Here is a 20,224-nt window from a genome sequence, read left to right as displayed (position 1 = left end):
TTTTTTTGGTGTTCTCTTTTTTTTTTTTTTTTAAGGAAAAAAAGCTCTGCCTTTCAGGGTAGGAAAAAAGAGAGAAAATTGTATTTTCTGGACAACAAGTTGTTGAAATCTTTTGCTCTGTGTTGCAAACAAAACAAGAAAAAAGTAAATGGCTGATTTCCTTATTTTTTTTTTTATTTTTTTTTTTCCATGTGCACTGATTAAATCATAAGTTTCCATTCCTGGTTTGGGAAAGCATTAACCCTGAAACTGTCTTTGATTCACCTGGCCTGAGGGTGTAGGAATAGTCTTTTTACCTCTCCAAAAACATGTCCTTTTGCTCTCAGTCTCCTTTTGGACCGAGCAAACACACTGAGTGCCTGCAGCCGGAGGTGGAAGAGGCTGGCAAAGAAAAGCTGCTGCTTTTTCTTCCCCCCCTCCCTCCTCTTTTTTTTTTTTTTCCTCTCTGAATCATGCTCCCACAACTGCACAGTAAATTTGAAAGCTGGGAGAACACTGGTGCAGGACTAAAAAGGCAAGTAGTGACGTCCCAGCCCAAATCAGGAGGGGAGTGGCTTTATTTCATTATTTTCTTTCCTTTTGCCCTGTGCTGTCATCAGAAATTTAAACTTAATGCAAAACCGAGCCCTCCTGTCTTATGAACAGTGGACTGACTAGAAAGGAGGAAAGTACCTTTTTTCATTGTTTCTTTCAGTGAATGAGGGCGTGAAAGACAAAACACGTTGGTGACAGTATTTACGTTGGATACTGTGATTGGCTTTTTTTTGTTTTTCTTTTTTTCCTGAATTAGACCCGTCGTGGCTGAGCCTACCTTCTGCCTTTCCTCTCGGAGCGTCAGGGTTCCTGCTGCACACATCTGGCTTTTGTTCTCTTTTCAGGCAGGATTTTAATTCTGGTGCTTTTTGGATATCAAAGTTGTCTGGAAAACATTTTTTTTATTATTATTACTGTAACAGGAAGGCTGATACCATTCTTAGCAGTTGCAAAAAAAATAATCCTATATGTATAAAGCTGTCTTCAAATATCTTTTGTTTGCTATAAGTTCCTGCGTTGCCTGTATAAGCAAATCTGTTCCGAGAAGACTTTATCAGCCGGTCGCAGCTCTGGGATTTTCTCTTTCCTGTTGAGAAGCTCGGACAGGCTGGTGTGCTGAGACACAGGGACTCCTCTGAGCACGGATGTGAGAGGTCTGGAGTGTGCCTGGCCGTGGTCAGCCCAGGGTTCATGGTGGGCTCTGCTCCTTCACTCCCAGCTTTTTGGACAAAATGTACGAACGCCACAAGAGGCGATACAGCCTGTGCGACATCTCCAAGGTGGACAGGACTGTAGATGTTGTCTTGTTAAAGGTATGGTGTTTCTGTGCATTTCTTTGCGGGTTCCTTTCCCTATCTCCAACGGATCGATCTGTTCCTCACTATACTCGTGTCCCCAGCTGGGTGGTGCAGAGAGGAGGGGCAGGTGGGACAGCTCTTACCCTTCAGCATGGAGATGGTTTTGAATGTTATCAAACCATTTCATGCCAAATATTATTATCTCTGGAGCTAGATAATCTCTTGTGGCATGCGCTCTTTGGGATCACTCCCTAACCATCTTCCCTGTCCTCTGTCATTTAACAGTTCCCTCCTGATTAAAACCCTCTCAGGTGGATTTTCTGCATAAGTTGCAATAGGTTTTCATTTCCGGTGGTCGCTTATGGGGTTGAAATGCACATGTCTCCTGAAAGATGTATTCTATCAAAAAAAAGGCATGGTGGATCCTCCTTTCCCTCTGTTTCTCATTTGTGTTTGAAGGGTGTTGTTGTCAGTCTTGTTGTTTGGGTGTGAGTTTTGTCTGAGGATGGGTTGGAGCAAGAGTCAGGAGTGGTTCTTGGCTAATTGTCCCAGTGTGTTCCTCCTCTAATCTAAAATTAGCAAGTGCTCCACCAAATGGCACAATGGCAGTCTGGGAATGTCCTGTCTCTGTAACAGCTTTTTGGAGCTTCAGCAGTTTCCTGGCAGAGTGAATGGAAATAGGAGAGCAGCCAGAGGGACTGCAAAACACAGCCCAACTCAGAGATCTTAACTCCTGGAAGAGCATTTCCTTTCCCTCTCCCTTTTTCTCTTTCCTCTTCTTAGCTGAAGCAGTGGGATTGTACATGATCGTATGGCTTCCTCTTTCATGATTTTTGCTTCGTGCTCTTGTTTCAAAGTCAAGATCCTTGTCCTACTTTATCTGCACTAAAATAGACTTAACTTTTGTTAACTTGCTCAGTTTAGGGATGAAAGTATTGTATAGTCATTTTTGGTGGCACAAATAACTGTAGGTTGTTTTTTCTACTAACTCAATTTTTTTGAGTATTTTTGAACTCTTATATTAATGATGCTGATTGAGGATTGATTCTCATGGTATTCAGTCTCTAGACACCCTATGAGTCATTAAAAATGTTGACGTATCGTGCACACTCTACTTCTATGAAATGACTGTTTAATAATTCTTGGAAGAAGACCTGGTATCCCTGACAATCTTGGTTGCCAATAAAAAACACAGTCTTTCTCTTTATAAAGAGTATCCGAATGCCTGGGTTGAAGTGTAACTCACTAGACTTATCTGACTTCAGTATTTCTGATGTCACCAGTTCCTTAAATTAGTTTTTGTTCAGCAAAGCTCAGATTTTATAACAAAATGTGTCTCTTGTTAGTTCCAACTAGTATTTTCCTAACTGAGTTTCAAAGCTGTGGGTTATACTGTCTGTCCCTGCAAATGACTCAGTGTCCATATATGTGTGTGTGTGTGCACGCATTGCTGCTCCCAACACGGGCTGTACAGGCTGCAGATGTTTAAAATAGGAGGGTGCTGGTGACAGCTATAGCTATGATCAACTTTAGCTCAATTTTCAGTTGTTCTTCATGTTTTATCTGGTTTCTGTAACATAACTGGTAGATGAAATTAAATTTTGATGATCTAGGGATCCCAGCCAGCACCAGAGTGCGTCAGTGGCAGATCATCTCTTGACGTTAATGGGAGTTGGATCAGGCCCTTAATGAGGGAGCTGGGGGCGGGGATTTTGTTGGGTTTGGTTTTAATTAAAACACTGAAATAAAACTGTACATTATCTAGGTAATTGTATTTTGGGGAGTTAAGAGGACAAGGCTTAAGTGTCAAGTATTGAAAAGCAAATAAATACTCTTAAAGCAAAAGCAAACCCAAATCAGATCCATCAAGAGTGTTTGATCTGAATGAAATGTTAGCAAGATACCTGCAAAGCACCAAACAGCTTTCAGTTTGGCCTGAAGATTGACTTGGGCAAAATGTAGTTTCTTTGAGTGGTAGATGAATAGATTCTTTGCTTCATTTCAAGACAGAGAACTCAGTAATCATAGAATCATAGAACTGTTTAGGTTGAAAAGACCTGTAAGATCAAGTCCAACCATTGAGCAGCACTGCCAAGCCCACCACTAAACCATGTCCCCAAGTGCCACGTCTACACATCTTTTAAATACCTCCACGAATCGTGACTCAATCGTAACATAGAAAATAAAATCAGCTGGTGGAGAAGGACAACTGGAACAAGTGGTGAACAAAGATCTTGTGTCATTTTGGGTATTAAATGCTTATAGATGGGATTATGTTTGCATTGACTGCAACCATTCTTAGATACAGTCACAAAAGAGTTTTGGTTCCTGCTGATTATTTTGCAATGCACGTGTCTTCTGAAGGGTCACTGTGTTGAGGCTCGAATTTTCCATGTTTAGATTGTGCCTGAAACAGTGGCTTATAGAGTTATGAAAAAAATCAACCTCAGCAGTTTTGAGGGTTGATGCACACAGTTATTTTTGGCTTTAACATAGCTTCTTCCTCCTCCCCACATAGAAAAAAGCAAGAAGCAGCAGGTTACTCTGTGCCCCAGCCTCTATGTCAGAGGTAGGACTTCATCCCAGGAAGAAATTCCTTACTGTAATGGAGGTGAGGCACTGAAGCAGAGAAACTGTGGGATGTCCCATCCCTTGAGGTGTTCCAGGCCGGGTTGGATGGGGATTTGAGCAACCTGGCCTCTTGCAAAGTGTTCCTGCCCATGACAGGGGCTTTAGAACTGGTTAATCTCTAAGGTCCCTTCCAACTCAAACCATTCTGTGATTCCATTATTCTTCACTGGCTGCTGCAGCAATGCAACCATGATGAACTTGGTCCCTGAACAGAGTGGTTTGCCACTGTGCAGGGAAGCCTGGATGAGGCAGAAATGACATAAAAATTTACCATCGTTGCTCCTGCTGGGATTGCTTTGTAGCAGATGAGGGAGAAGATGTGGGGTATGCGGGATGTCTCCTTGTCTGAACATTTTGCTGAGCTCTGAGCAGCTACGTGCAGGGTAAAGCAGTCTGTGCTGTGTTATTGCAAGCCCAAAATGGGAAGTCTCAGTGTGCCCATGTGTGTGTTGGCAGCCCTGTCTCATTTTTATGTTGTGCCTGCTACCACAAATATATCTGGGGACAGAATACAAAAACCACACTGGCTGGCACCTTTCAAATGCATGTGAAGTCAGACAAGTGTTCAAGTGTGGATGAACAGAGTTAGGAAGTAAGAACTGGGCTTACTTTGGGAATGGGAGACTGAGCAATTGCAGCTGGGAATGTTTTATAACTGCTTATTGCCTCTATCTGCATTTTACCTTTGTATGTGAATGTTCAAACTGTTAACTGTAGGCAGTAGGTGTAAGTTTTTTTCATAACTGGGGTACTGAGGTTTGATTTATCTGCTTTCCAGATGAACCAATCCCATTTGGCTTCCAGTTAAAGATCAGAACATTATTTGTGAAATTAAAACCTGCATTAATAATTAATTAAGGCATTTTGGAATTATTCTGCTCCCTGGCTGCTCTGATAGCTCTACCTCAGCATCGGAGACGATCCTCTGGAATGAACCCTGCCCACCTAAGGCAAAGGGTCATTTGCAGCATCCTGAGCTAGAAGTACTATGTGGAGAAGGTCCCCAAATTAACTGAAACTAGGGTTCCTTCCACTGCATGTTTTCTTACTTAGCTTTTTCTTTTTTATGTTTTTGGTTTATCGACACATAAGCAAGTTCATTCCTTCTTTGGGGTTGTTCATCTGAGGGAGGCGCCGTCCCCTGGTGATGGGTACACAGTGTCCATCAATCTTTGCGGCCCTAAAATAATTCTGAACTTTAATCCTACATCTGTCCATGCTGTTATGGTTATTGAAGAAGGTGAGAATTGTATTTAAAATGATGTGGACAGCTTTTGAGTTTTTCTCTTTGTGTCTCATGTAGAATTAGAACTGGAAGGACAACTTAAATGAAGTTAATGTGTTTTCACCTTAGGCACACACATGTTTGTGGGAATTTTGCTCACATATGTTAGTTAGTCAAGAGAGGGTATTTATGCAAAGCCAATGCTGTTATTTTTAAAGCTTAATTAAAGTTTGTCATTACCAGGACTCTTAATTTTGCTGGTGGAGGACATCCCAGTGCCAAGGGCTGGAAAATGTATTTGGGGCACACGTTCCTTTCCCCAGCTGGAACATTGCCAGGGGGAAAAAACACACTCTAGGAATTCAACATTGCTCTTACACCACAAAGTGCTGATTTATTCGGTCATGTAACATGTCCTGTGGTAGTAGGAGCCTCTTCTGGTGTAATCCTTTAATGAGTTTCCTACAGCACTGCTCGCTTGTTGCTGTGAGCGAGATCACTTTGAGTCTTCTTGAAAAAATGTCCTGATGTGGTGTCACCAGTTCTATAAAGGTAAAAAGCTCCCTGTCATGTATTCACAGTACTAAAAGAAAAATCTCCGTAGAAATCATTGAAGAAATGCAAGTGTTGTCCCTTTTGGCATACACTGGAGAGTGTCTTTGTGTTCTGCATCCACATGTTAATATCTTCCCCCAAAGCTAAGAAAATACACAGGGAGATTACAAAAAAAATTTAAATAAAAAATAAATCTGGAATTCTCAAGCAAACTGATATGTCTGCTCTTAATATTGTCTGGCAAGATGATTGCCAAAGCAGTGATTTTTTGCTCTTATGAGTTTCGTGTATATGGAGTTTTTCTGCAGCAACAGATGTTGAAGGAAAACAGTGGAAATTCCTTCCCCAGGTGCCCCATTCTTCATGCTCTTTTTGAAAGAGGTTTGGAGGATCTTTAGAGGTGGATTTTGTGAAGGGGGTGAATCAACCGTTGTTTTTGTTTCTAGTGCAGGAATTAGAGGCAACTGGATAATTCCATTGTAAATGGAATTGTAAAGTTTAAAGTTGTTCAGTATAAACATTGAATTCTAGTTATGTGTACAAATTTCTTCAATGAAACTATCCTACAGGAAATTTTCAGGAACAGGGAGTTCCTAGAAAAAAATTAGTCTACATATATTCCCCCCCCCCGAAAAAAAAAGCATTGTATCATTTCTCATTATTAAAGAAATTAGTTATAATTGTATTTAAAATTTTGTGCTTTTTTCTACTATTATTGTTCTACAGTGGATATTTCAAATCTTCTCTGGTGTGTCAGTTGTTGCTCAGTAAGTGTACAGGTACCTAATGAAACACTAAGCAAACTAGAATTAGTCTCCTAAGTATTTTCCTATCAGCAGTAGTATCTGGTTTTAACTGCAATGTAGATCTTAGTCAGGAAGCTGGAGAAAGAAAAGGAGAGAAATGGAAACTTGTAAATTTAGGACAAAGTTAAAACAATATGGAGGGAAGAGGAATCTCTAGAGATCTACTAGAAAATGGAAGTTAAATTCATATGGTTCCTTCTGCTCTGGAGGTGTTGATTTATATCACTACCAGTGAGGTTGGCAAGTGCAAACTTCTAAAATAGCAGAAGATTTCCTGAGAGGTCACTGGGTTCTCTTTGTTGTGAGATGGAAGGCAAGAAGAGTTAAAATAAAGCCAGAGGGAGAGAAAAGGACTTTTCTGTGCTGGAAAGGTAGGAGAGGTACATGGGAACCAGGTAGCCACTGGCCCCCAAGGTACCCGTTCCTAGGGACCCTCCAGCACACTGCTCTGCTAGAAGAAGATATTTTTGAAATGTCTTTGAGAAGGAGGTCCCAACCCTGGTTTTCACAGGCAGGCACCACACAGGACTTCAAGCAGTGCAGGAGATTAGATAGCTCCTTGGCCAAGACCCTCGTGCAGGGGGAGAGGAAAGAAGAGTCTGGGAACAGAGTCTGGGCTCATTTTTCCTGTGAGACTGAGGACACCCTAGCCCTGTTTGTCTCACAGGTTGTCCAGCACCGGCCTTTTCTTATGCAAAGAGGTTTCTCCATTAAGTTACATTAAGTTTCAAATTCAATGTCTGCAGGAAGAGGTCTCAGAGTCAGGAAATACGTGTGTGTGCCCAGAAAGAGCAATCGAACCGGCTGCTCGCAGCTCCAGCTGGTGTCCTAAAGCCCTCTTTGAACATTTAGTCTGCTAGTGTTTCACAGGCAAACACAAAATCCTTTGGGATTCAGTCTTTTGTACCTGGGGATGTGCTTCCATGATTCATTCTGTGTCTGAGCTGCAGATAAACACATTCAGGCTTCTGTGTGGAAAATAGCTGGTTCTCTCCTGGCATTTCTTCAAAAGCTGTATTGAAACTCTGTTCCCAGGGGCTGTTTCATATTCCCTCTGCCATCAGAACACCACAGCATCCTCCACTCCCACCACAAAGATTTGGGATGCTTGGAATCAGTGGGCTATAATCAGAGAGTGTGTAGGGCTTTTATCATCTTCTGTGGCCACCAGCCTGTGGTCCTGTTGTTGGGCTTCTCTCAGCTAAACAGAGACTGAGGGAAGAAGAGAGGAATAGTTTTATCACATTTAATGCTCACATGTCCACAAAATCCCAAGACAACCTCACTTCAAATTTCTTCATACTAGTGCATTACCCAGCTCCTGATGTTGAGGTGCTTTTATAAAGGTAATTTTCTCTCCAACCCTTACTGTTTGTACTTGTAGTCACTAGTCCTGAGTAAACACAAACAGAATTCAGGTGTTGAGGAGGGATCCCAGTGATCAGTGTTGAGCTGTGGATAGTGGGGTTTGTGTTTTGAGTATCTACAGACCACCCAGTTTCCTGAGAGCACTCAGTAAACCTCCCTCAAGTCCTGTCTGGGCTCGTTTTGGCATAGGGAATACTTGTATATAGTAGTGGTTTCCTTTGTGTTTTGATGGTGGTGATTATTGTTTTTCCTGAATTAGGGCTACTGAGATAAATATTTAGTTTTAATGTTTCATTTTGTACATAATAAGGCATATCTGAAGCAGCACCTTAAGCCTCAGTGTTACTCTCTCATTATTTTTTTTAACAGAAAAAAGCAGACGTTTTCAATACTTGGCAAAGCCACAGGGCTGAGGAGAGAGCTGGCTGGGAAATGGGAAAAATACTCAAATCTTTTTTGAAAAAGTGCCAATGTCTATAATGCATTTTCAGTGAATGACTCAATTGGTTCTATTAAGGGCAAAAATATAATGTTAATTCAGCCTAATATAGTTTATTTAACAGACAGTTTGAACCTCCTTATATTTTACTTTCTTGCTAATTATTGCTCGGGATGTTTAATAATTGGTTTCCCTTAGTGGATATCAGTAAAACTCAGGAGTAGCTCCTTTAAATTTAATGGAGATCTGTTTAAAAGTATGAAGGGTCAGACTCAATATGATGAGGAAGGAGTTAGGTGCAAGCAAATCAGAAGGAGGCAGAATTTGATTTTGTATCTGAATTGGATCGTTCCTTCATTTGTGTGGACTTGAGCACATTTGCATTTGTCCTTCTCCATGTGTTCTGGCTCAGCCTCTAGATTTGCCTTTAATAAAATGTAAGAAACCATGGTGCAAATAGATTCTGCTTTATCTGGAGAGAAAAGGATAATAACATGATATTTATTGATTTTACAGTCATAAAGTGGTATTTATTGACTTTGCAGCTCTTTTAAGACTAAAAAAGGATAAATTCTACAGTTAAGTTTAGTTGCTCAGGTTCAATACCACACAGCCTCACTGAGAACAGGGAGTGTATTCTGTTGAAAGAATCCAAATGGTGCCCCACTGTCCATGTAACAGTTAAAATTCAACATCTTTGTGTCCCTTTGGAAAACAAAAAAATCATCAGTTTGAGTTTTTGGTTACAAAAACCCTTCTCAGACTTCAGATTACTTCTCTTTCCCTCTCCACCTCTCATTTAATATAGATGTACTGTATGTAAAAGGGAGAAGATGGATATGCAGGTGTGTGTGTTGAGAAGAGGTGCAGGGAAGGCTGGGATCTTAGATGTGTGTGCATAGCGAGGTGTAATGGGATCTTGGATGAATGTGTATATAATATATATGTATAAGCAGAGTCAGTGAGTAACTGCTAGGAAGTGTACATTGTATCTAAGCAAAACAGCCTGTAAAATTGGATGGAAGTGGGGAAGAATGTCCATGTGGGATGTGCACTTAGGTGCCCTGGAGACTTGACTCCAGCAGAACACAGTGTCTCCTTCACCTCTTCTCAGAAACTCCTGCTCGTTTTCCTCTCTCAGATCTTCTTTGCTCCCTCCCTGTCTCTGTCAACAAGAGCTGCTGACTGGAGAAGGTCACGGCATCCTCACCACTGGAGGATTTTAAGGGCACGTTGGATTAAGACCTCTCAGATGATAATTGAGCCTGACTTGGAGCAGCAGAAAGAGACTAGCTGACCTGTCAGAGGCTCTTCCAAGCCTGTTTTGTCATCCCAGAAGTACGGAGGAGGGCAAAACCTGAGGAAGAAAAATGTGCCGTAGAAAGTAGCTGACAGGTGAGGGGGAGTGGAGAGCAGGAGGTGAGCAGAGGTGCTGGCAGGAGCCCCTCGGGTGACAGGCAGGAGATGCAGCCAGAGCAGTGAGGAGCACCAGCCAACAACTGCAGTAACAAGTTCCATGATCTCAGTGAGAAAGGAAACAAGGACGTGGGTCATTAGTCAAAGCATCCTGTCAGGTCAAGGGTAGGAGAATCTTGGTTTTTCTGTATTGAAAAAAAAAAAAAAGATAATAAAAAGGCAAAACCAGTGCATTTCATAACATAGGAGAAGGGCGACCGGTGAGAGGATGAGAATCCAGCAAGGGACTGCAAAAATAGAGCAGGATCACAGAGGAGGGTCGAACACGGGTCAGAGGCTAAAACTAAATAGTAAAAAAATCACTATTTGACATAGAGAAAAGGAAATTATTTCAGGAGAGAAAATGAAAACCAGAGAGAGGGTAGAAGAAATAGTTGATATATCAGGCAAAGTCATCCATTTCAGTAGTTTTCTTTTAGCTACAACTTAATGTGTGAGATCCTGTGTGTTTGAGGCAGGTCAGAAGGGGAAATAATCTCTGGATTTCATTGTGTGGGACAGGTGAGATTTGCATGCATTTGACAAATAAAGGCATTTGCCTCGAAGAAACAATAGAAAGAGTAAAGGGGCTTCCAGAGTTTGCCAACTGGAGACAAAAGTGATGTGAAGCAGGTGTTGGATGACCAAGGGTTGTGGATAGTTCAGCAGACTTCAGAGTCAAAATGTTGGACAGCACAACCTGAGTGAGGAAGATGAAAGCACAGGCAGAGGGAGGAGAAGACTGAGAACAGATCAGTCATCCTTGCTGAAAGACTGGGAGTCATGGAAAGGGTGAGGGACAGGGTAAGATGATAAGGGCTGCTGTTAAAATAAACCATGTGATGTGTCTTAGTGTTAAAATGGACGTTTCTATCATCATCATCATTTCAGTTAATGCAAACCCAAAGTGCTTCTTGTTCTCACCATGACCTGGGCACTTCCCAAGCCATCATTTCCACAGCATCAGAGCACCTTGCTATCTCTGAGGTGATTGTCTGTACAGCAGTGTGGGTGGTAAGGAATTGCTGTTCTGTTGGTAGTGAACTGAGGCATAAAGCAGAGGAGTATTTTGCCTGCAGTCCCACTACAGATGGAAGTGGGAGTTGAAGCCAGGGTGTTTAGTCTTCAACTGGTAGCTTAAACTCTGGCTCATCCTCCCTCTGAACTCCTTCCTTGGGTAGGAGCCACCCTGAAATCAAACTTTCCACGGAGAAATAAAGTTTTTTGGCATATTTTAATGGTTTGTTTTGTGATGCTAAAAAAAAATTAAAAAGATCTTATGTTACTTTTGACATTTTCATTATTGGGAAAAAATTAAGCCATAACTCCGTATCTGCTGGTCGATGCAGAGGGACATTGCAGAAGAGACTGACGGGTGTTGGCGAGAGTGGCCTTTGTTTGATGTGCTCTGGTGTGTTTTCCAGATAAACCGTGAAAGCTGGTGTTCGCTGGAGCCGTGTCCCGATCCCTCCCTGCTGGAGCGCAAACGGACACGGGAGTCTCCAGGTGAGCAGCGTGCTGATGGCAACTCCAGACCAGCAGCCATTCCCCTCACCTTCTCTATCCTTCTTGTTCTTCTTATTTTGTGGCATCCCTTGCCTTGACGGGGAAAACACATAAACTGAAGACACCGTGTGATGAATGTGCTGTGAGTCATTGTTAGCACATGGCTGTAGCACTTGACTTGCAGGGAGCTGTGTGGTGTGTCACCTCCTCAGATAATTGTGCATTCAGAGTACTTCAGCATTTTGATTTTTTTTTCCTCTTTTTTGAATAAACTTCAAAAGTACAGTGGGGCACACATGGTTTTTATAGACATGGATTTTAGCTAAAAGGACCGACTTTTAGCTAACCCTAATACAGTAAAAGAAAAAAAAAAGTCAGAAATTCGAACTCCTGAATCCATATTTAGACCTAGATCAGTGGCTTGATATTTTTATTTTTTTTTTCCTCTCTCTGAAAGTTGCCATGATTCCAGGCTTCAGGAAGCAGGAAGGCTGTTCAGAGCCATCGTTCCCACACCCTGCCCACCGGCCATGCCGAGCTCCCAGCCCTGTGTGCTGGCTGGGGCTTTCTGGCTCCTCCACTGGGACAGAAAATCTTGTCTGGGCAAGCTTATAAGAGGGGTTGGTGTCCAAGATAAGAAAAGAAGTGTTTTCTTTCATTGGATTATGCATGTTCCAAACAAATAGAGTAATTTATTAGGGCCTTGAATAGGGGCTTTACTTGAACTGTTCGTAGAGAGGAGGCTTCTTGCCTTGCTGTCCTTATGAGCAGTGGTCTAACCCAAATCTCCTTCAATTTCTCTGAGAGACTTGAAAAAAAATAGACTGAGTTTCAATTTTAAATTCAAACCAAATCTTTTGAGAGTGTAGGCTAAGAAGGCCTAATGTTGGTTACTAACTCGAGGGTTTTATTCTGAGGAGAAGTTCTAGCTCCCATCAAAGTTAAATAAGTGCTTTTTTATTTTAAAAAAAAAATTGCTCTGTTTAGAAGAATAGTGAATAGCTGTTTCAAGAGTATTTTTACAGGAGAACCTGTGATGTTGCCATGCTGCTTCTTTATTAATTGTATCCTCAAATCCCTTGCCTTTTGGCACTAGGTTTTTATGCTTCAGGAAAGTGTTATTGCACTCCATTAATCTGCAAAACTACATGCACTCATTTGAATTGCCAAATCTGTAATCATGCATTCTTATGGATCAGTATCAGTTGCACACCTATTACTTATCTGATGCAATATCACACTATAGAAATATTATAACAGTTATGTAATTAGATATCTGTATATACAAATTTATATTAATAATTGTAGTAATAAGTGTCTGTAGCACAAGCACAAAGAGGCAGGTGTTTATGTAGATTAATGTGCAGGTTCTGGCCTTTCTAGAAATAATGCCATTACTGCACATGCATCCTCCAGCTGCTCTGTGGTGCTGGGCAGTGTAGAGAGGGCAAGAAGAATGTGGCAATACCTAACAGCAGTAAAACCACTAGCTGTTATAATGTGATTAACTTAAAAATACACTACTTGATAAGGAATTAGGCCTTTTTCGTGTGCTGAATAATCCTGCTGAAATGGCTTGTAAGGACAGAGTCCTCAGATCTTAGAAGGTAACTCCAGAAAATGGAGCCTCTCATTTTCTGTCAGTGCTTTTGAAATTAAGTGCATAGAGGATTGTAGCAGATATATAGTTATCAGCATGGAATTGGAGGGCTCAGCCCTGGCTTGGAGGACACAAAGGTTTGGAGAATATACATAACGGAGTTGGATGGAAATTTTCTTCTTTCTTTTTCCTGTGTGATTTTTTTTTTGCCTCTATACGATGTGCAGAAATGCATTCCAATCATCACTGTGTTTCCACCTGAGAGGAACAGAGCAGCACAGCTGTGCTATAACTCCAGCATGTGCAGTGCACAGGGAGTGCGTGTGTCTTGTGTGTGTGTGCCAGGAGTCAGTGTCACAGTCCCTGTGTCACACCAGCGCTGTCACCAGGCTGCCACGGCAGGTGTGGAGATGGAACTCAGCATTGTGCAGTGTCTGTGCAGCTCAAAACAAACCCAGCTAACTGTGATAAAGGGAGAGAAGGTACACACATCCCCAAAAGAAAATAAAGGAGGATGGAGGGAAGAGAGGGTTTGGGAATCAGTTTCTCATCACACATGAGCTGAGGTGTGGGGGTGTCCCCATCTCTCTGCTCCTCATCATCTTTCCCCAACACTTCATGTCCTCTGTCCCTGGGAGGCTCCAACAGAGGAGGCTTCGCTGCCTCTTATGATTTATCATCAGGGTGAGATATCCATCCCTCGGCACATCTGGACTGTCCCTGTGATTTTCCACTGGAACGTGGCTCGAGCCCCTTTGTTTTTCAGTCTGGGCTGTGGACATGCTCTGCTGCCTGCCAGCTGGATGGCCGGCACCCTGGCCCGTTCCCTTACAGCAGCTCCGTCTTGTCTTTGCTTTTCCCTTCATTTTTTTTTTCCCACTTTCTTCTTCTCTTCCCCCTCCCTTCTCCCCCTCGGTGATGGAAAAGCAGTTCAGATTTTCCAGGTTTACCGAAAGGGGAACAGGAGCAGCTGCAGCATCCAATAAGTGTTTTTCCAATTCTCTGTGGTGTGGAAACTCCTCTACGGGGTAATGGGGTTTCCGACTGGCTCTGACTCCCCCTACCCTAAATGGGGACACCCCCACCACTGTCAAAGTAATATTATTTTCTCCAGCAGAGGAGTCACTCCCATCAGCTGGGATGTGGCTGGAGTGTTTGATAGCTGCTGTCAGGCACAGGTTAAGGATGGGGAAGGAAAAGCGATGACTTCAAGCTTCCCAGACTCGTCCTTGCATTGATGTTTAAACTTGACATCACCAAGGACAGAGTTAGTCAGATGTAATTTAAGAGTGAACCAATATTTTATTGCCCTGGCTCCTCTTCAGACAAGAGAGCACATTTTGGATATGTTTAGTTAGAGCAGGTTACAAAGTAACACCTTTTTTTTTAATTAAAAAATACTAATAATTAGAAAATATTTTGAACTGGGAGCAAAGAACATTCAGGTTTTGCCAAAATTGTCATTAATACTTTTGCCTGAAGACTGAACAGATGAAATTATATACAGGCATTTTTTTTGTGCAAATACTTGTCTGTTAAGGGTTTTGGAAAGGAAGAGTTTTCACAGAGGTTGCAGTCTTAGTTCTGTGCTGCTGATCAGCCCAATGCAAACAGCTGAAAGTGTTTGAGAAAGAAGAGGTGCAATGTGCTTACATTTCAATGTCAGGAGTTACAAAAACTGAGAGTTTTTAAAAAAATCACTTAATTTTTGAATCTTAAGAAAGTGAAGTTTGTCATGGAAGTCACACTAGTGCTTTTTCAGTGAGAAGTGTAGAAGAAGGAATGAAATAATCGACCAAATATGCATTAGAAGACCTTGGCATTTAGAGGGAATTGATTCTTTAATTAAGAAAAAAAGTAAATACGGTCAAGTTATATTTCTACGTGTATTGAATACGAACCTAATTTTGCAGTTGTTGCAAAACAACTGCAATGGGAAACGTTCCTTTATCCCCTCTGTGGGATACCTGATATGTAGTGTATTTATCAACATCTTAAGCTACAAGTGTTTATGGCTATTTCATGCAGAATTTCAGTTTGCACTGTGTACTTCAATGATGCATTAAAAAGGAGTTTTAAACTCTTGAATACATTGAGAACTTGCATGCATGGTTTTGGGAGATCAGCACAAGTTATAAAGCTGTTGGTTTAAATCCTGGAGTTTACTGAGAGTGTGCAAGCTGGATGTGTGGATGCTACAGAACGGATCAGGTCATAACTCTTTCTGCTTTGCTCCCACAGAATGTGAGAACTTCCTGGAGGATGGGCTGAGTGGTGTCTGTGCCTCGTCACAGGGTGGTCTTAAAAGAGAGTCCGGGAGCGAGTCTGACCTCTTCCCCTTGTCTGGTGATGGGATGGAAGACCTTGTCTTTGGAAAGGTAGGAAAGCCTGGTTGGGATATGGTTAAAAAACCTCTGAGGCCTGATCTGATAAACCCATACTGCAAATGGAGATCATCTTGGTTTCACTGGTGGATTAGAAACCTGGAAACGATTATCCTGGAAAGAAATAGATGGGAAGGATCCGGTCTCCTCCTCAGTTGCAGCAACATGAGGGATATATTTACTTGCAACATAATTCCAAAACCTGTAGCCCCCAGTGTTAAAAAAAATGAAAGTAATTTTGTCTGTCCAAAAGTAAATCAGGCACCAGAGGAACAGTTGAAAAGGTGGATTTTCTTGCAAGGTCATTAGGGATTGCACAGACAATATGAAATCCATCTTTAACCCATGTAACAAAGAGCTTTTCTCCAGCAAAGGATGACCTCTGTGCTGACACCTCTAGATTTATATACTGTAATTCTCAGAGGAACCAGTGTTTTTCTGTAAATTCAGTGTGATAGGAAGGAAACACTCACTCTAAATACTTCAGGCCAATTCCAGGGAATAGTTTTGTTGCCTAGGCGACATACCTCTAATGCCTGTTTGCGTGCAAGTAGAATGAAAATGTTTTCAAGTTTGCTTAAAATCAACAGCAGAAGTCATTAATAACCTTAGTCATTCCTGTGCCCTTTGTGTTGCTCGTGGCTGAGAAGGAGGAGTGGGAGAGACCTGAGAGACAGTCAGCCTCCTGAGCAGAGGTTTTTGGCATCAGCCTTTTGCGTCTGTGTCAGAGCAGCCAGAATTTATTCAGAAGGTGATTAAGTTTTTGCTCTTTAAGGATTGCCTTGCTGGTTATTTATACTTTTCTTACCGTAAGTAGATGATGAAAAAGCACCCAGAAAGAGTATAGTGATGCAGAATCAAAGGGATGTGAACCTTCTTTAGAGCAGCCATCACGCTGGTCTCCATCACACACTTTGGTGCAGCTCCAGCTCACCTGTTTGAGCAGATGCAGCTCCTGCTCTGAAAAACTAAACTTTTGGAGTAACTTTCACACTTGCTTTCAGAGAAATATATTTAATAAAACAAAATTCTGTTTGCTGAAATCAAATCAGATGATGGCAAATATTTTCCAGCAGGACGGGAAACACCACAGCCCAGGCTAAGTGATCTCATGTGCTATAAATGAACAGTAAACTCATCCTTAATGCATGTGGTAGGGCACAGAGCTCACCAGCCTCACCCTTTCCCATCTTACTCTCAAAGGGATCCGGGACCATGGATTGTGGGAATATAAGGCTGTTTGTCAGAGCTGTTTGTCTTCAGTTTTCTTGTGCAGAGTGACCAAAATTCCAACAGCCAACTGCCATTTGAGCTTGATTTAATGCTTGTATGGGGATGTGTAGGAGAATAGTGCTGTGGGAACATAGCAAATTTTATACTATACAGAATTTTATCTTTTTTCCCCTTTTATATTTGGAAAGTTACCTTCTCCAAACGCAAGAAAGAAAATTGAAACGTAAAAAGAACAGGTCGTGCAACGTAGCAGGGATGCTGCAGGGAAAGGAAGAAGTGGTGGGGAAAGCAGATCTTCAGTGGCCAGTGGAGAGAGGGCAAAGGGAGGAAATTTTTTTCTTTGTAGAAAGAGAATTTCTTAATTTGGCAGCCTTTGCATTGCTCTCATTATGTGGTGGATTGCAGACTTCTTCTGCAAATGGCTTCAAAAGGTTCCTGAGTTGAGTTTAGGAAGTTATTCAAAGCTAATCTCAACCTCAGTCGCTTTATTTGTCTCCGTTTGGTTGACTAATTTGATTCCTTGTCTCCTTTCTCAGGATTTATCCGAGTACCTTTTCTACAGTTAAAGTTATTTCTAGGAGGACCAGAGACACTAGTTTAGCATTGTGAGCTTGTTCCTTAATTAAATATTCTTTGGTTTTAGACTACTGAGCCCAGCTGGTAGAAATGCAAATTATGCATATTTTTAATAACCACTAAAATAACTGATGCCTGTAATCTTTCTTCTGAAAAATATTGTAAGATGCATGTTTTTGGTGTAGTTGATAAGTTATAAACCTATTAAATAGTACAATTTCCATATCAAATGAGAAGAGAGAGGATATGTTTATGAACAAAAAGAGGATCTCAAACCTTTTGGTGTCACGGTGATTACTGTTATTACTAGTCCAGTTCTTGTTTCTCCTTTCTGTGGAGCAAGAGTTGAACTTTTGTCTACTAGGGTTGGGTTTTTCTACTGTAGAAAAAACTCCTTTTTTAACTGCTTAATACATGAAAGAAAACTGAGGGAAGAACAAGCTGTTGTCTGTCTTTGGGCTGCTTCCATAGACATCACTTGAAATGTATAGATTGTAAACCCTGGTTCTGTCCCTGGGCCATGAAGCATTGGGGTCTATGGGGTCACAAAATCTGCAGGTACCTTAACCTGTCCCTGGTGCCTGATGTGTGCTCTGTACCACCTCCTTGCCCTCTCCTGTGCTTGTCTCTTTTCTTCCTGAAGGATGTTGTGCTGAGCCGTGTAACATGAGCTGCTGGGTTCAGGGAGCTTTAGCACTAAAACCTGCCTTGTTTTTTCAGACTTTAGAGGCTGTCACTGAGACCCAGAAATTGCTTCCAAGTCTATGGCTTAAGCAAAGTGTTTTGTTTTCTCTGCGTCAGCGCTCCATTGCCATGTCCTCGTCATCCTGCTTTTCCTTCTCCATCTCAGACAGCCTTCTGGGCAGGCTTTGCAGCACCCTCCTTCTTGAATGATTCATGCTGCATAAGGTCATCTCTCACAATCATCTGGCAACATCCTGGGGTGGAGCCCATACGCTTTGCTCATCTTAACTTTTAACCTGCCACCGAAATCCTGCGTTACTGGGAAACTTTTTAATGTGCCTCTTGGGAAATGATTCGGGCAAAGGGAGTCCGGAGCCCACAGATCATTTCCAGAGGAAGGGACTGCAAGTCAGCTTCTTGAATTTTGTTTAATTTCTGCTTTTGTTTTGGTTTACTTAAGGAAATACACAAATGCACAAGTGTTTTGCATTTATTTTTCAGAATTATTGTTTCTTTTACAAAAACAAACAAACAAAAACTGCAACAACCATGCAGAAAATACAAACCTAGAGGATTAAAAGGTTGAACAGAAAGGGGAAGACTCCTCCACTCCAAATCATAAAAGTTATGATAAATAATTGATAGGAGGCCACTATTGAGGTTAATTTTAGGGAACCTGGAGCCATAGGCAAATCCAAATAAAAATTGATTCTGCTGGATTATATGTCAAACCAACCAAAGATGTTGGCTTGATACTTTTAGTGTAAAGATATTCCAAGGAAACTTCAGGATGCCAAGGTTTAATTTTTTTCATCTTCTTTTTAAAAATACTGTAACACCTTTAATGTCTTTGTCACATGGAAGATCAGGTGACAGAGAAGGTTTGTGTCTCAGCCCTTTGCACGTTGTCATCACAGCAATGATTGAAAGAGCATTTTAATTCCCCTTATCAAGACCTCCTACAGTGGAGAGATTTAGTTGAAGAAGTTATCTTATACCCTGACCATCCTAGGGATTTCCCTTATCCTGATTCTTGAAGAAGCACATGCTTTCTTTCTCAGAATACTCCCTTTTATGCCTTATCTGATTTTTATTTACTAGCTTCTCACCAAGTACTGTTTCTGAGAGCAAAGAAAATGCCCATTAGCAAATATCTGTAAAAGCTCTTTTCAGCCATGAGGTTTATGGTCATAGTTAAGGGCTGAATTTGTTGAGGTGCAATCCAGCAAGCCTAAATTGAAGAAAATTAATATTTCTTTAATGTTTCATTTTTCTCGTAGGAAAAGAACACATTAGAGAACCACTTCTGTTCAGCAAATAGTGTCTTTTTTTACTCAAATAGGATTAAAAAGAAATGCATATTTACTGGCCCTTGGCCAGATAGCTGATTTTTTGCAGAGGTGACTACAATATAGATGTTTTAGAAGTGTCAACCACATTTGGCATTTTGCAGACAGTCTCCTCTTTGATATTAACTGTTTTCTTTGTTTAAGAAAAAAAGTCATTGAAATGAAGGCAGAATATTTTTAGAGGAATAAGCATGGGCCACAAGTTCAAGGGAATTGTTTATTATGTTCTGTCGTCAGTCTGATGTTCAAGGTAAAAGTTAAAAGGGGCCACATTTATTTCCCTTTTTTCAAATATCTCCTTGAACTGCTTTTTATGATAGCAACCCTAAATCTTCCTTGTTAGGGAAGTGGGTTTTGTTCTTTATTTTTAACTGGAGCAGTATTTTCATCTGGGAAATAAAAATTCCTCTTTTTTACTCTAATTCCTCCGTAAATAATTTGGTGTTCTGCACTATTGTTGCTAGATTTGCATGCAAGTTAATTGTTTCCAAACTATCCTATACTTTGCACAGTCCTCTCCTCTCCTGCTGTGCTGCCCCAGTCATAGAGTCCTAGAAAGGTTTAGGTTGGAAGGGACCTGAAAGATGATCTGGTTCTAACCCCCTGACTTGGGCAGGGAACCTTCCACTAGACCAGGTTGTTCAAAGTCCCCTCCAGCCTGACCTAATGTCTGACAGTATTTTCCTGTCTCACAGAAGTGAAGCAGACTGTTTCCTCTACTGCAGGAGTATTATCCACATAATGACTACTTGATTGGTCTGTATTTTAGCAGTTCAGTGAGCTCTCATCATGACTCACACAACTATCAGATTATCTTGAATAATGCCAAACGACATCAAAACCTTCACAGGCCGTCCATTTCAGTTCCCTTTTCTTTTAACCTACACTCCTACTCAAATCTGTCAAATCCAGTAGTTTACAGAATAGAGTTTACAGAAATTCCCCATTAATATTCGACATACCTTACCATGAAATGAATGTTTGGGGGGGATGTATTTTTAGTGTGTATTTTTTAATATTTTGTGTTTAGAAGGTATATTGTTCTTTGGTGTTGTCCTGTGGATGCTGTCTTTCTTTTTTCT

At 41.3% G+C, this 20,224-nt stretch overlaps 1 protein-coding gene across 3 annotated transcripts in view; it reads left to right on the top strand.

Annotated features, from left to right (window-relative positions):
* The first annotated feature begins 670 nt into the window (after positions 1-670).
* AKAP13 (A-kinase anchoring protein 13) overlaps positions 671-20,224 on the top strand; it is a 73,821-nt gene continuing 54,267 nt past the window's right edge. Inside the window, exons 1-3 of one of the 3 annotated variants that reach the window (XM_051796681.1) lie at positions 671-1,346; positions 11,235-11,316; positions 15,158-15,294. In XM_051796681.1, coding sequence (XP_051652641.1) covers positions 1,266-1,346; positions 11,235-11,316; positions 15,158-15,294 — 300 coding nt within the window. In that variant the 5' untranslated portion in view covers positions 671-1,265. The remainder of the gene's footprint in view (positions 1,347-11,234; positions 11,317-15,157; positions 15,295-20,224) is intronic. The other 2 variants (XM_051796682.1, XM_051796683.1) reach the window with 2 other exon arrangements.

This window comes from Manacus candei, unplaced genomic scaffold (genome assembly GCF_025592945.1).
Source record: "Manacus candei isolate 608988 ecotype Guabito, Panama unplaced genomic scaffold, ASM2559294v1 h1tg000046l, whole genome shotgun sequence".
NCBI classification, from domain to species: Eukaryota; Metazoa; Chordata; class Aves; order Passeriformes; family Pipridae; genus Manacus; species Manacus candei.
This window is presented reverse-complemented; position numbering and strand designations above follow the sequence as displayed.